Source organism: Oratosquilla oratoria, chromosome 12, assembly GCF_046742065.1.
Source record: "Oratosquilla oratoria isolate Oo_2021 chromosome 12, ASM4674206v1, whole genome shotgun sequence".
In the NCBI taxonomy this organism is placed as follows: Eukaryota; Metazoa; Arthropoda; class Malacostraca; order Stomatopoda; family Squillidae; genus Oratosquilla; species Oratosquilla oratoria.
In genome coordinates this window covers 54,483,277-54,497,315 of record NC_134788.1, presented here as the reverse complement: position 1 = coordinate 54,497,315, position 14,039 = coordinate 54,483,277, and the positions used below count along the sequence as shown (strand labels likewise).

At 38.4% G+C, this 14,039-nt stretch overlaps 1 protein-coding gene across 3 annotated transcripts; it reads left to right on the top strand.

Annotated features, from left to right (window-relative positions):
- Window positions 1-5,345: 5,345 nt before the first annotated feature.
- Window positions 5,346-12,971, top strand: LOC143031793 (uncharacterized). 3 transcript variants are annotated; one of them, XM_076196074.1, is made up of 2 exons: window positions 5,346-5,428; window positions 11,077-12,971. In XM_076196074.1, the coding sequence occupies exon 2, from the start codon at window positions 11,641-11,643 to the stop codon at window positions 12,859-12,861; it is 1,221 nt and encodes a 406-aa protein (XP_076052189.1). In that variant the 5' UTR covers window positions 5,346-5,428; window positions 11,077-11,640; the 3' UTR covers window positions 12,862-12,971. The 3 variants fall into 3 exon arrangements, with proteins under 3 accessions (XP_076052189.1, XP_076052186.1, XP_076052188.1); XM_076196071.1 differs by having other exon boundaries at window positions 5,362-5,495; XM_076196073.1 differs by having other exon boundaries at window positions 5,376-5,486.
- Window positions 12,972-14,039: the final 1,068 nt, after the last annotated feature.

Genomic DNA, 14,039 nt, shown 5'->3' with positions numbered 1-14,039 from the left:
TGGAACGGTGTATTTCCTGAGAGTTTCTCTTCTTTTTTTAACTTTATCTGTTTATGGTTGAAATCCATGAAATGTCAAAACATCAAGGATTTATTGGCTTTTTCATATGAAGGACACTGAATGAAGAAAACATGTATTTCTATCTGTTTTTAAAAATATTCTTAAGGAACAACTTGCAATTAAGTTTAGCAAGAGGATTACATTTTTGTTATCGAAATATGTAAATAGTTTCAAGAGAAGTGCTTATGTTTCAAAAGTGTTTGTTCAGCTATATATGAATTTCATTTTCATTCATATAAATGTTTTACAAACCGTAAAACCTTTTTGTTTTTGTTTTGTTTCAATTTTTACTTATTCGACAATTGAAGAAATATAGCCTACTTCAAGTAATGTTTCATGAAGCAATTTACACAGACGTGTATGCTACATGGGTTAAAAGGGTAATTAGATGCCAGGGCCCACAATACTATATAAGAAGCTTTTGAATTTCCACATTGGCCCTGAATTTCCTATGGCATGTACTGCATGATAAATTGGTCACGGTAAAAATATACACTTGATTTCCTTCCTTACCCAATTACACAATTTGATGATTGACAGACAATAATACCCCATTCATAGACATTTAATTCCAGCTCAAGAAACCCTAGTCACTCACAGCATGCAGAGCATGTAGAGGGGGTTTTGATTACAATCCTGCCGTGTAATTTTTTGCAACCTAAGTGGAATAGCAGCTCGGTGAAGTGATAATAATAGACCTCCAGCAGTGGGTTTGGAAACTTGATACCTCACTCGAACAATAGATAAGTGAGGTTAGAAAATCAACTTTTTTTTACCGGGATCAAAACAGCATGGTATGCCTCCCATGTTCAGATGTTCTGAGTTTATTTTCTGAGACCCCCGCCCCCTTGCCAACATGTTGAGTCCCTCCTCAGCCCCCAACAAAAAATCCTAGCAGAGCTCCCGTCAGGGCGGTGCCCCTGGACCCCACCAAGGACCCTAGGCCGGCCCCTTTGACCCCATGGTGGACCTTGGACTACGCCTTTCGGATTGCCGCTAACGCGTAAATTATAGTAGTAACTATCAGCCACCCCAAAAATTTGCTCAGCCCCCCCTTAGCCTCCCCAACTAAAAATTCCTGGCGCCGCCGCTGATCATTATTATATTTTTTCGCATCCGACCTAGTTAAGGACCATGCTCTGCCTTTGTAATTTCCTACCCTAAAACGCTTACTTTGTGTTTTGAATTACTGTATTTCGTTCATACTCCGACCGCGACAAAATGTAAAAAATTCTATCTTATTTTTATTTTGTTTCCTTCGTTTATAATCCGCCTACTTCCTTCATATTTTCTCTTATTTTACATAGTTTTTTAACATCTATACTTGCTTTCCCGAATGATAATTACTCTGCCGTTGATTCATCATTGTCACTCTACTTTTAACTCGTTTTACTCCGATGTTCTTAGTCCGTCATTGTTTATTTACATATGACGTCATGGAAACTCAGTTTCCATGACGGTGTTTGTCAATTTAAACGGACATTCTTAATTAACATGATTTTCATTATTCGTGTTACGTACTTAATATATTACTGTTTGTGTATATGATTATGCTTATCGTTCAAAAGTCAAAATGAATTACAAGAGTTACGCCTAAATTTGTAGTCCTCTTTAATGTATTTTCAAATGAAAACGTGATGTTCAGGTGTGTTTTTAATTTTCATGTATGCTTTCTTTTATTTTATTTTGTTTAATGGTCAAATTGTATTCGTAAGCGTTAACACATTAATGCAGATGTTTTCCAATACAATTAAATCGTTCCAAAAATAACCACAATAAATGACAATATATAGTGGCAATTACAAGTATACACAGATAGCAATATAAATATTCCTTAAATTTAATTATTACCTGACCCATTACTAATAAGTTATAATTAGCTAATCAAAATATCTCTATGTTCTACATTATATGTATAAGCTATTTATTAATAGGTTTATTGTAACAACTGTATATTTTACTTGTAGGCAAGAAAGATAGGTGCGAGATTGATGTTGCACTTATCAGTACTCCTATATACTCTGTGCAAGTTTACTTTATGTGTATCTGTATACAGTCAAAATTTATTTCATACTATTACTTAAATGAGGACCTCGCTACATAGCTGAAGTGTATTTATTTCTAAAGTATATATTCGTTTATTATGAACTTTAGGGTTCCAGAAGACTTGTAAATGAGTTATTTAGCTCGATTCACGCATTTCCAGAGTGTTTTGTATTGCATAATTATATGGCGCCTACAAAGAGGTTTCGTGAGACTTGGCTGTCGGAGGCTAACTATCAACCCTGGTCGTCACGAGTGGAGGGAGATGACTCTAAAGCACAGTGTACCATATTCAAAAAGACCCCTGAAGTGACATCCATTAACCCATTCAATTCCGATGACAAGATGTCTTGTCATTTGGTCAAATAAAACAAAAAATCATAAAACACCAAAATGTTTGATCAAACACCAGAAAAATATGACGTCAATCCTCGCTTCGCTCGCAGCGAAAAAATATGACGTCAATCCTCGCTTCGCTCGCAGCGAAGCGAGGATTGACGTCATATTTTTCTGGTGTTTGATCAAACATTTTGGTGTTTTATGATTTTTTGTTTTATTTGACCAAATGACAAGACATCTTGTCATCGGAGTTGAATGGGTTAAAAGGCACAAGGGAACAAGATATCACGTCTCAAACATGCTGAAGATTCAGGATGAGGTACACACCCAAGATGAGGGGCTTCTCCCGGCTATGCTAACAACCCCTCCCGGCTATGCTAACAACGGAGTGGCATTTGCTATGATAATGTTAGCCTGTTTCGTTGCCAAACATAACATGGCATTTATGTTGGTAGACCATATGATACCTCTATTACAAACTATACTTCCAGACTCTAAGATAGCGCAGGCTCTTTCTTTAAAAAGGTCAAAGTTTGCAGATATCGTCAAATCCACATGAAAGGAGACACTGTGAATAAACTAAGATCGAACAAATTTCCCTTTGTAATTGATGAGACCACGGATACAAGTACACAGAATGGACATAAATTCACTAGAATCAGTACAGAGAAGATTGACCAAAATGATACGAGGACTCGGAAATTTGCCTTACGAAGAGAGGCTAGGCACCTTAACTTACACTCTGTGGAAAGACGCAGAGTGCGGGGTGATCTAATAGAAGTGTTCAAGTGGATCAAAGGCTATAACAAGGGTGAAGCAAACAAGGTCATCATAATAAAACAACATGGCAGGACTCGCAGTAATGGGTATAAACGGGATAAATTTAGATTTAAGAAGGAAATAGGCAAGAATTGGTTTACTAATAGGGTGGTATGATGGAAAAAACTTAGTGTGGTAGGGTGGTCGATGAATGGAATAAACTTAGTAAGCGCTGAAACTATCAGTTGTTTTAAAAAACGATTAGACAACTTTATGGATGGGGACGACAGGTGGTGATGGATACGGAGCTGCCTAGTGTAGGCCTCATGGTCTCTTGCAGTCTCCTTTATTCTTATGTTCTTACAAAAATCATGTGCAATATTGGTACGTTTTATGGATTATGAAAGAAATACAATACAAACCAGAATGCCGGACATTGTTGATATGTATGTTGATAATAACCTGGAAGGGTCCACTGGTAAAAATTTGTATTAAGTGATAACTAATACATTAACTGTTATTCAAATACCCCTCATTAATTTGATTGGAATCGCGGCAGACGGTGTGTCAAATATTATGGGTATTAATAATTCGTTGTGTAGTCGCTTAATTACAAATTGTCCAGGTATTACCCTCATGAAATGTACAGTATATGCCATTCTCTTCATCTGTGCTCTTCTGAGGCGACCAAGACACTGCCACGACACTGTGAAGATCTTTGGCGACATATTTACTATTTTTTTCTCACATATCGCAAAAAGGCGAGGTGATTTCAAGCAATTTCAAGAGTTTTGTAACCTTAAACCTCACAAGAGGCTTCATCCGTGTCAGACTCGATGGCTGTCGTACCATGATGCAATTAAAAGATTATTAGAACAGAGGACATCATTAACAATATATTTTCAACATAAGGAAACTGAAGAAAGGCTGCTCTCTGTACAACACATAGTCTCAAATTTGAATGACCCATCTGTATTGTGCTATTATCAGTTCTTAAATACAGTCTTGCCAATGAAGTAGATTTATTATTTCAGAGAAAAGGTCCAACTATTCATCTCTTGCATGAACAAGTATCAGGGCTTCTTTTAATGATTTTAGGATACCATTGCACCGGTGCCTTTCGAAATAAAGATCTCGCAGACGTAGATCCCACTGATACGTCGCTCCATTGTCCATTACACCAAATATACTTGGGTCATGCGGTTGGTAAGCTGTTCACTTCTAACAGAGATATAGTCAATAATCCCCAGCTTCGGTGTAATGTGCGTACTAGATGCCAGCAGTTTCTCATAACTCTGTGTTCAAATGAAAACTATTTTATTTGCATAACAAATTTTGGTACATGGCCTCCTTCATTGCTCCAGATAAATTGTTAGACCCTAAATCCAGATCTGCCGTTCCCTCTTTTGGAAACATTATTACATTGCTCCCGAGGCTATATTGTTGTGACCCTCAAGTGATTGACAATGAATGGAGGAGCTTTGATTATATCAAAATCCCTGATGAGATCAGAAACACGAGATCTGATATTGTGAGTTTTTATTTGAAATTAAAGTCATATGTCCACTGTGACGATAAAAACAAATTTGGGAACATTCCTACATGAGTTCTATATATTCTCTCCTTGCCAACCTCTAATGCCGATGCTGAGAGATTATTTTCCAAGCTGAATAATGTAAAAACGAAATCCAGAAACTCCCTCTCATGTCAGTCAATCTCTTCACTGATATATATTTCAGAGGAAGTAAATATGATGGGTGGTTGTTAGAAAGTGTAAAATAACTATGTTGTAATTTTGTACTTTTAGATGCTGTTATCATAGGCCTGTTGTTATAAACTTGTATGGGTAATTCCCATTGTTATAAACTTGTATGGTTAATTCCTATTGTTATAAACTTGTATGGTTAATTTTGGGGGTAGAATTACAATAACAATGTACTCATTAAAATGCAACATGAGATAATGAACTACTTCTATTCTATATCCACGAAACTATCAAGTATATTATTATAAACAACAAAAACCGTAAACAATAATGTTAATTCCTCTGCATTTAAGATACCCAACATTTCCTTTAGTTTTCCATGCAAACTGACAAAGAAAATGGCGTGACGTCATAGCTCACAACTGTGCACTGAGTGGTCCGACAACTTGACCAATCAGAGCAAAGCACGGATAGTCAAAACACGGCAGCCCTAATGAAAGGACAAATCTTGAGTTGCCCTCTGTTAGCTGTTTGATGAGCTTGTTTTCCTGACTTTTTTGTACAGACTATACATATAGTGGTAAAGTAGGTTAGTGCATGCGTAGTGTGTTTACTTTTGGCATTTGGTACACTTCAATTCCCGGGCCCATTTGGTAACGTATTTTGCATTCTGAACAAGGGTAAATACTATTATGTCGTGTGTTTTGCCATCCTGGCACCTGCAGTTACGTATATAGTCGGTTAGCTTTTATCATTCTTAATATTTCTAACCCGAGATATAAGTACCGGAAACTAATATTAATGTCAATAGCTATTTAAGAAAAAATTGAGATGAGTGGACATTTTTAGTTTATACTAGCCAAGGGGATAGGTTAGGTCAGGTCGGGTTTCACTGCTACACATCTTACCTCTAGCTCTTATCAATGAGTGCCCCATATGTAGTATCACAAAATAATAGCAATGTTGGTACCAATTTGTAGAGAGTTGAGACAAATATTTTGGTGTTTGCCAGTCTCGCCTGCAAACTTTATCTTTGGCTAGCTCTAATTATCATATTTTGAGCTCCATATATAACAATCACAAAGGAGTATTAACATTGGTAGTGATTAGAAAAGAGTTAAGACTAGCAAACATCTTTATGTTTATTAGTGTGTGTATCCTGTTTGCTTGCATTGTTCTTACTTTCTTATTGGGGATGGGACTATTCAGTCCTCCTCAGTAGGAAAATCAAGAATTCATAAAGTTTGCTCTGAATTCAGTGTGCACTAATTATGATATTCTTGTGAGTAAAATCTTTCTTGATATTCACTCCATACGTCCATGTCATATCAATTAGAAGTCATTGCATGAGCAGCTGTATTCCCTTATGCAGTCTTACATTAACCCATTCAACTCCGATGACAAGATGTCTTGTCATTTGGTCAAATAAAACAAAAAATCATAAAACCCCAAAATGTTTGATCAAACATTTTGGTGTTTTATGATTTTTTGTTTTATTTGACCAAATGACAAGACATCTTGTCATCGGAGTTGAATGGGTTAATATTGGATGCAGCTCCCAATATCTCCAGATCACTTTCAGCTTGGGCAGGTCAGACCTCTGACATCAGTTATAGGAAAAAATTTTGAATCAATAATAGTAAATAGACTAAGAGAACACATTGAAGGGCATAATTTAATTCGTGATTCACAGCATGGTTCCTCCAAGGGTAAGTCATATGTGACTAATCTACTATCCTGTTACACTAAAGTATACTAGGCGTCAGATAACAATTAAAATTATGATGTTATTTACCTTGACTAGCAAAGCGTTCAACAAGGTGCCACACCAGAGACTACTAAATAAAATCAAAGCCCATGGCATAGGAGGAAAAGTGTTAGAATGGATTAGAGCTTGGATTAGTAACAGAAAACAGTGGGTCACCATAAATGGAATAAAATCTAGGTGGGGCAATATTGCTAGCGGGGTCCCCCAGGGCTCAGTTTTGGGTCCCTTGTTCATTATGTACATAAATGACTTAGACGATGGAATAAATAGTGATGTTAGTAAGTTTGTGGACGACACTAAAATAGGACGCCTAATTAGGTCAGGAGACGACGCCCAGATTCTGCAGGATGACCTTAATAAGCTGTTAACATGGTCGGTGAAATGGCAAATGAACTTCAATATCTCTAAGTGTAGCGTGTTAAACGTAGGGCTACACAACCCCGAAAATAGATACAGCTTAGATAACACATTTTTAGAAAAATCTGAGTGCGAGAGGGACTTGGGAGTTCTGGTGAGTCCGGACCTTAAAACCAGGAAGCAGTGTATTAGCGCCAGAAATAAAGCTAACAGAGCATTAGGCTTCATTGCTAGGACGGTAACGAATAGAAGTGCAGAGGTAATTATTAAACTCTATCTAGCGATAGTTAGACCCATCCTTGACTATGCGGTACAGTTTTGGTCTCAGTCCTACAGAATGGACGTAAATTCACTAGAATCAGTACAGAGAAGAATGACCAAAATGATACAAGGACTCGGAAATTTGCCTTACGAAGAGAGGCTTAGGCACCTAAACTTACACTCTCTGGAAAGACGCAGAGTGCGGGATGATCTAATAGAAGTATTCAAGTGGATCAAAGGCTATAACTAGGGTGATGCAAACAAGGTCATCATAATAAAACAACAGGGCAGGACTCGCAGTAATGGGTATAAACTGGACAAATTTAGATTTAAGAAGGAAATAGGCAAGAATTGGTTTACTAATAGGGTGGTCGATGAATGGAATAAACTTAGTAACCATATAGTAAACGCTGAAACTATCAGTTGTTTTAAAAAACGATTAGACAACTTTATGGATGGGGATGACAGGTGGTGATGGATACGGAGCTGCCTAGTGTAGGCCTTATGGTCTTTTGCAGTCTCCTTTATTTCTTATGTTCTTATGTTCTTAATAGTTATAGGAAAATTTTTCCAGATAAATGCAAACACAGATGTAGGAAATTTGTTGTCCAATAGCTCATAATGTAATACAACCTAACTTAATGTAATGCAATAATTCCCTAGGAAAGATAGATATTTCAAATGTGAAAAAGAGAGGTAAGAAATTTGCTTGTATGATACAGGAATAGAACCCAGGTACAAATATGTAAGACCCATTGACATGACTATACATCTATATTGGTATTTTCAAGTGCAAGGTGTATTGCTTTCTACACTGAAGCTTTGGGAGTTGTGTTGTGAGAGAATTCCAAAACAGTTGTTTTATAAGCAGGATTTGGTCTAATGACAGGAAAGGACTCCAGGGATCGACATAAACTGGTAGTTGAAGTAGAGGGGAGGACTCAGGTTGACAAAAGTTAAAACTTTTGTTCTCATATATCATTATTTTCATCTTATAATTGCTCCTGTGTGAAATTTTCATCATACTGTTGTTATAGGCAAAAATAGGATATTTTGTAAGTTAAGCTAGGTTAGATGTCACGTGACCTTTAACCAGCAAAATACACAAAAGTCATAATTACCTATACAAATCAGTTTGAATTTTAATTTAACAAAAAATACACAAGGTCGTGTGTAGCTATAATTACTTTTTATTTGTTATTATTGTTAATTTCTTTTTTTTATCTATGCATGGGCTGGAAGAAAGTTTGGTGAGCTAATTGAACCAGAACTGTGGATGTTTCTGATAGAATAACACTTTTCCAACTAGCTAGCATGTGACAAAATCTTGCATAACCTAACCATGAGCAGGACTGAAAATTGGAAACTTTCATTTCGTGTTGGAAAATTATGAATTGGATGAGAACATTACTTTGGGTTGCACTATTCATTTACAATCCTTATCTACTCATTAGCCAAGCGGGTTAGGGCATCATTTCTTGCAGCGAAGGCCAAGGGGATGGTGGTTCAAACCCTGCCACTGGCGAAGTTGGACCAAGGGCATCATGAAGCACGAGTGGTACACCAGGATGCCGGAGTCGGTGTCTTGATTATATATATATTTTTGTAGTTGTACATGGATCTGGAAAAGGCTTATGACAGGGTAGACAAGAAGTCACTGTGGGAGGTTTTGCAGATATACGGTATAGGTGGAAAGCTTCTAGGAGCTGTGAAGAGTTTTTACGAGAGTAGTAGAGCTTGTGTCAGGATTAGAAATGGAGAGATTGAGTGGTTTGAGGTGAAGGTGGGACTTCGTCAGGGATGCATTATGTCGCCCTGGCTGTTCAACTTATACATGGATGGGGTGGTGCGAGAGATAAATGCAAGGGTAGTGTGTCAGGGATTGGAGATGTTCAAAGAAAATAGAGAAAAGTGGGAGGTGAGCTAGCTGTTGTTTGCAGACGACACTGCGCTTGTAGCAGGATCAGAGGAGGGATTTAGGAAGTTGGTGACAGAGTTTGGGAGAGTGTGTGAAAGAAGAAAGCTGAAGATAAATGTGGGTAAAAGTAAGGTGATGAGATGTACAAGGGGTGAAAGTGGCAGCAGACTGGAAGTGAGCATAAAGGGAGAGCGACTGGAGGAAGTGGATAGTTTTAGATACATGGGTGCGAATGTGGCAGAAAGGGGTGAAGTGGAGGTGGGGGTAGAATGTAGATTGAGAGAAGCGAGTAAATACCTTGGTGGATAAAAAAGTGTAATGAGGAATAGACATTTGGGAATGGATGCTAAGAGGAGACTGTATGAAGGAGTGATTGTGCGAACAGCACTGTATGGGGCGGAAACATGGAACATAAGAGAGGAGCTTGAATGTGTTTGAGATTAAATGTCTGAGAAGTATAATAGGGGTTACTTGGCTGGATAGAGTGAGAAAGGAGGAAAACAGGTGGTAAGGGAGCTGGGAGATAGGGTGGATGAAAGAGTATTGGGATAGTTTGGACACATGGAAAAAATGATTGAAGAAAGATTAGTAAAAGAGGTATGGAAGGCAGATGTGGAGAGAGTAAACATGAGGGGGCAACCTAGGATAAGATGGATGGATGGGGTGAAGGGGAATGTCTGTTGAGGAAGGACAGGAGAGGACAGAAGATAGGGGTGAATGGAGATTGGTTGTATATGGGTGATTTGATGCATGAGGTGGAATGGGTGGAGGGTTTGGGGATGAGTTAGTATGTGTGAGAAAAGATTGAAGCAGCCAGAAAGTATTACTCCCCGTCTTCTCCTTTTCTGCATGAGGGGACGGAGAGGGGGGGGTTGTCGAATTATTGAAGCGGCCTTGCTGTGGACATGCTGTGTCTTGCAACACTGACTCTGACCCAGAGCAGTGGACAAGATACAGGGATGACTCATCATCCAGGAGGTGCCAAAATAAGAGATAGGCGAGTGGAGTGTTTTAGGGATGGAATAGGTGGGAATGGTTTTTATGCCTTTTTCTTTTTGGCTACCTCCCTTGTAAGGGGGAAAAAGCCTTTGGTAGATATATGTATGTACATGAGTTAGCCCTGGATTCTGTTAACTGGTTTGATCATGCTTTCTTTGTTTATTATTACTCAGAGTAAAAGAGAATGAGTAATGCAACCTTGAGCCCCCCACTGTGGTGCCCAGGAAAGGGAGTAACCTTCTCAGTAAACAGCTTAAACCATTAAACTCCGATGACAAGATTCTTGTCATTTGGTCAAATAAAACAAAAAATCATAAAACACCAAAATGTTTGATCAAACACCAGAAAAGTATGACGTCAGTCCTCGCTTTGTGAAGCGAGGACCGACGTCATATTTTTCTGGTGTTTGATCAAACATTTTGGTGTTTTATGATTTTTTGTTTTATTTGACCAAATGACAAGAATCTTGTCATCGGAGTTTAATGGGTTAAGCTCACTGGCCTGGGTGAGGTTCGATCTGCTAACACAGTGATTACATGGCCAGGAGCGTACTACAGCATAATATATTTGTTTTTGGTCTGAACAAATGTTAAGCCATCTGCAGTAGCTTGATTTTATTGAGTGATTCAGGTATACAATTTTTTTAATGTCCATTGCTTCTTAAAGTTAAAATTTATATTAAGATATTCAGCATTGATACCAAGTGTTAAGAATGTATATACCTACATTATGTTTGATTCTTTTTCAAATTCAATGTCTGAACATCATTCATTATTGTTATTTTTTAATATATATGGATATATCAAGGAAGAATGTATATTAATGTATAGTAATAGATTTTTTTTTTTTTTTTTTTCATTCCTTAAGGTACAGGAAGGCACATGTACCAGTTGTACAGTGAGAAAGGAACATTTTTCAGGATGAATGACAAGACAGAAGATTCTTTAGAGGTGCACATGTGAGTTCGTACTGGTGAGACGCGTTATCATAAGTGCCCCTTGTGCGAGTCTTCATCTCCACGGCGTGCTGGTTGACGAAGACATGCGAGAACTCACACTGGAGAAAAAGTTGATGAATGTACTGTTTGCATCTGCATTTTCGAGGTCGTCAACTCATCTAAAGTGTCACGCCGTGAGAAACCTTTTGAATGTAAATATTGTGAGTTCATTTACAAGTTCAGGTTGTATGAAAATACATGAAAGAATTGACACAGGCGAGAGACATCCTTATAATTGTACCCATTGTGAAGCCTCATAATCCTCGTGTAGTAGTTTGAAAAATCATACGAGAAGTCGCTGTGACGGAAAACCTCGTTAATGTAGTTTATGTGACTTCATATTCATGGGCTGGTAATTTGAAGAATTGCATGAGAAGCATATAAGAACTCAAGCTGGTGGGAGACTGTGTACTGTGTGTCAGGCTTCATTTACCATGTCTCATAATTTGAGAAGTCGCACGATAACTGATGATAAGCCTTACAAATGCACCGTGTGTCCGGCTTCCTTTCCCGAGTCCTCTCCTTTGGAGAGTCACATGGCAACTCACAAAGGCGAGAAGCATCACAAATGCAGTGTGTGTCCGGCTTCGTTTTCCGAGTCGACTCCTTTGAAGAATCACATGAGGACTCACACTGGCGAGAAGCCTTACGAGTGTTCTCTGTGTCGGGCTTCCTTCGCCAGGTCCCATCACTTGAAGAGTCACATCAGGACCCACACTGGCGAGAAGCCTTTCAAGTGCACGGTGTGCGAGGCTTCGTTTTCCCAGTCGTATCACGTAAAGAGTCACATGAGGACCCACACTGGAGAGAAGCCTTATCAGTGTAGTGTGTGCGAGGCTTCGTTTTCTGTCTCTTCTTCTCTCAAGAAACACCTCAGAACTCACACTGGCCAGAAGCCTTATAAATGCGACGTGTGCGAGGCTTCATTCTCCCAGTCTGGTGGTTTGACAAGTCACATGAGATCTCACATTGGTCAGAAGCCTTATGAATGTACTGTGTGTCAGGCTTCATTTTCCAAGTCTTCTTCTTTGAAGAGTCACATGCAAACTCACGCTGCTGAGAAGCCTTATGAATGCACTGTGTGTGAGGCTTCGTTTGCCGTGTCTTCTAATTTGAAGTTTCACATGAGAACTCACGCTGTCAAGAAGTCTCATGATTGTGCTGTGTGCCAGGCTTCATTTTCCCAGTCTTCTTCTTTGAAGAATCACATGGCAATTCACACTGCTGAGAAGCCCTTTAAATGCACTGTGTGTGAGACTTCGTTTTCCTTATCTCATCATTTGAAGAGTCACATGAGGACCCACACTGGCGAGAAGCCGTACGAATGTCCTCTGTGTCAGGCTTCTTTTTCCTGGTCTAATAATTTGAAGAGTCACATGAGATTTCACACTGGCGAGAAGCCCTATGAATGCACCGTGTGCCAGGCTTCATTTACTGTGTCTTCTTCCTTGAAGAGTCACATGAGTCTTCACACTGGCGTGAAGCCGTATCCATGTAGTGTGTGTCCGAGTTCGTTTTCCAGCTCTTCCAGTTTGACAACACACATGAGAACTCACACCGGAGAGAAGCCGTATGAATGTCCCATTTGCAAGTCTTCGTTTAGTCAGTCTTACAATATGAAAAAGCACCTCAAAACTCACGCTACCGAGAAATGAACTTGAGAATGGAGGGACTGCAAGGGACCGTAAAGCCTACACTAGGGAGTACTATGGCTTTTACCACCTTTGATCCTTATCCATAAGCTCTCTTTATTTTTTTTTTTTTTTAACAATAGTTTCAGTGGTCACTACATGGTTTACAATTTTGTTCCATTCATTAAACACTGTTGGTTAACCAGTCACCTTCTGTAATATACATGGGTAAGAAAACTGAAAAGATCGATGGAAAGAATACAAAAGACAAATTGGAAGGTGAGAAGTCACAAGGGAAATGGAACTAAACTGTTGCTTCCCAAGTAGAACAATAAAAAAAAAAAATAGATTAAATTATCACCCAGTAAACATCTCAAGCTCACAGGCCTGAGCAAAGCTTGATCCACTGACAGTAGGTTGATTTTATTGGGTGATAATTCAGGTCTACAAATTGATTTTGTGCATTGCTTGTTAAAGTTGAATTTTGTATAAAGATATTTAGCATTGATACAAGTAAATGTTATCAAGAATAATGTATAGGCCTTGCATGCACATGTAGGTTTCAATGTGATAGGTTCTTGTAAAGAATTTGTATATTTTGTGAGGAAGGTGGGTGAAGAAATTTAAGTGTATATCAGACTAGGTTCAGGATTAGAATTGAACCTAGATACATTTCTATTCTCTCCACTCTTCCCAACTTGTTACAGACAGTGTCTTACCTTAGTATTTTCCCTTAATACTGCATATTCTTTTATTATAAATGAATTACTGTTGTTAGAACATATGAAATCTTCAAAGCTAATATGTAATTTCTACTTGATATTTATTTTCAAGTATTAGCTGAGGATATTCTCATCCAATAAAGGTATAAGGTATGTAAGTAATATTCTAAATGACCTATGACCTACCAAATGAGCTGGTTTCTATGTTTGATGGTTTCAGCACTTGGAATCATTGTTTTTGGAAGTTATGCCATGATCATGTAATGGTACCAAGAAACTATATCAAGTCACAGCAGCACCATTGTAATAAGGAATGGATATAACAACATGACATTCTGTTACACAAGACAACTGGCTACCTCCACCTGGAGGTATAAACAGGAGGACCTGGTACCAGATGGTACTTGGTCTCTGAAACAGGCACCATTGTCACACCCTTTCACATTTTCCTATGTATTTCCACTCATCATATATACTCAC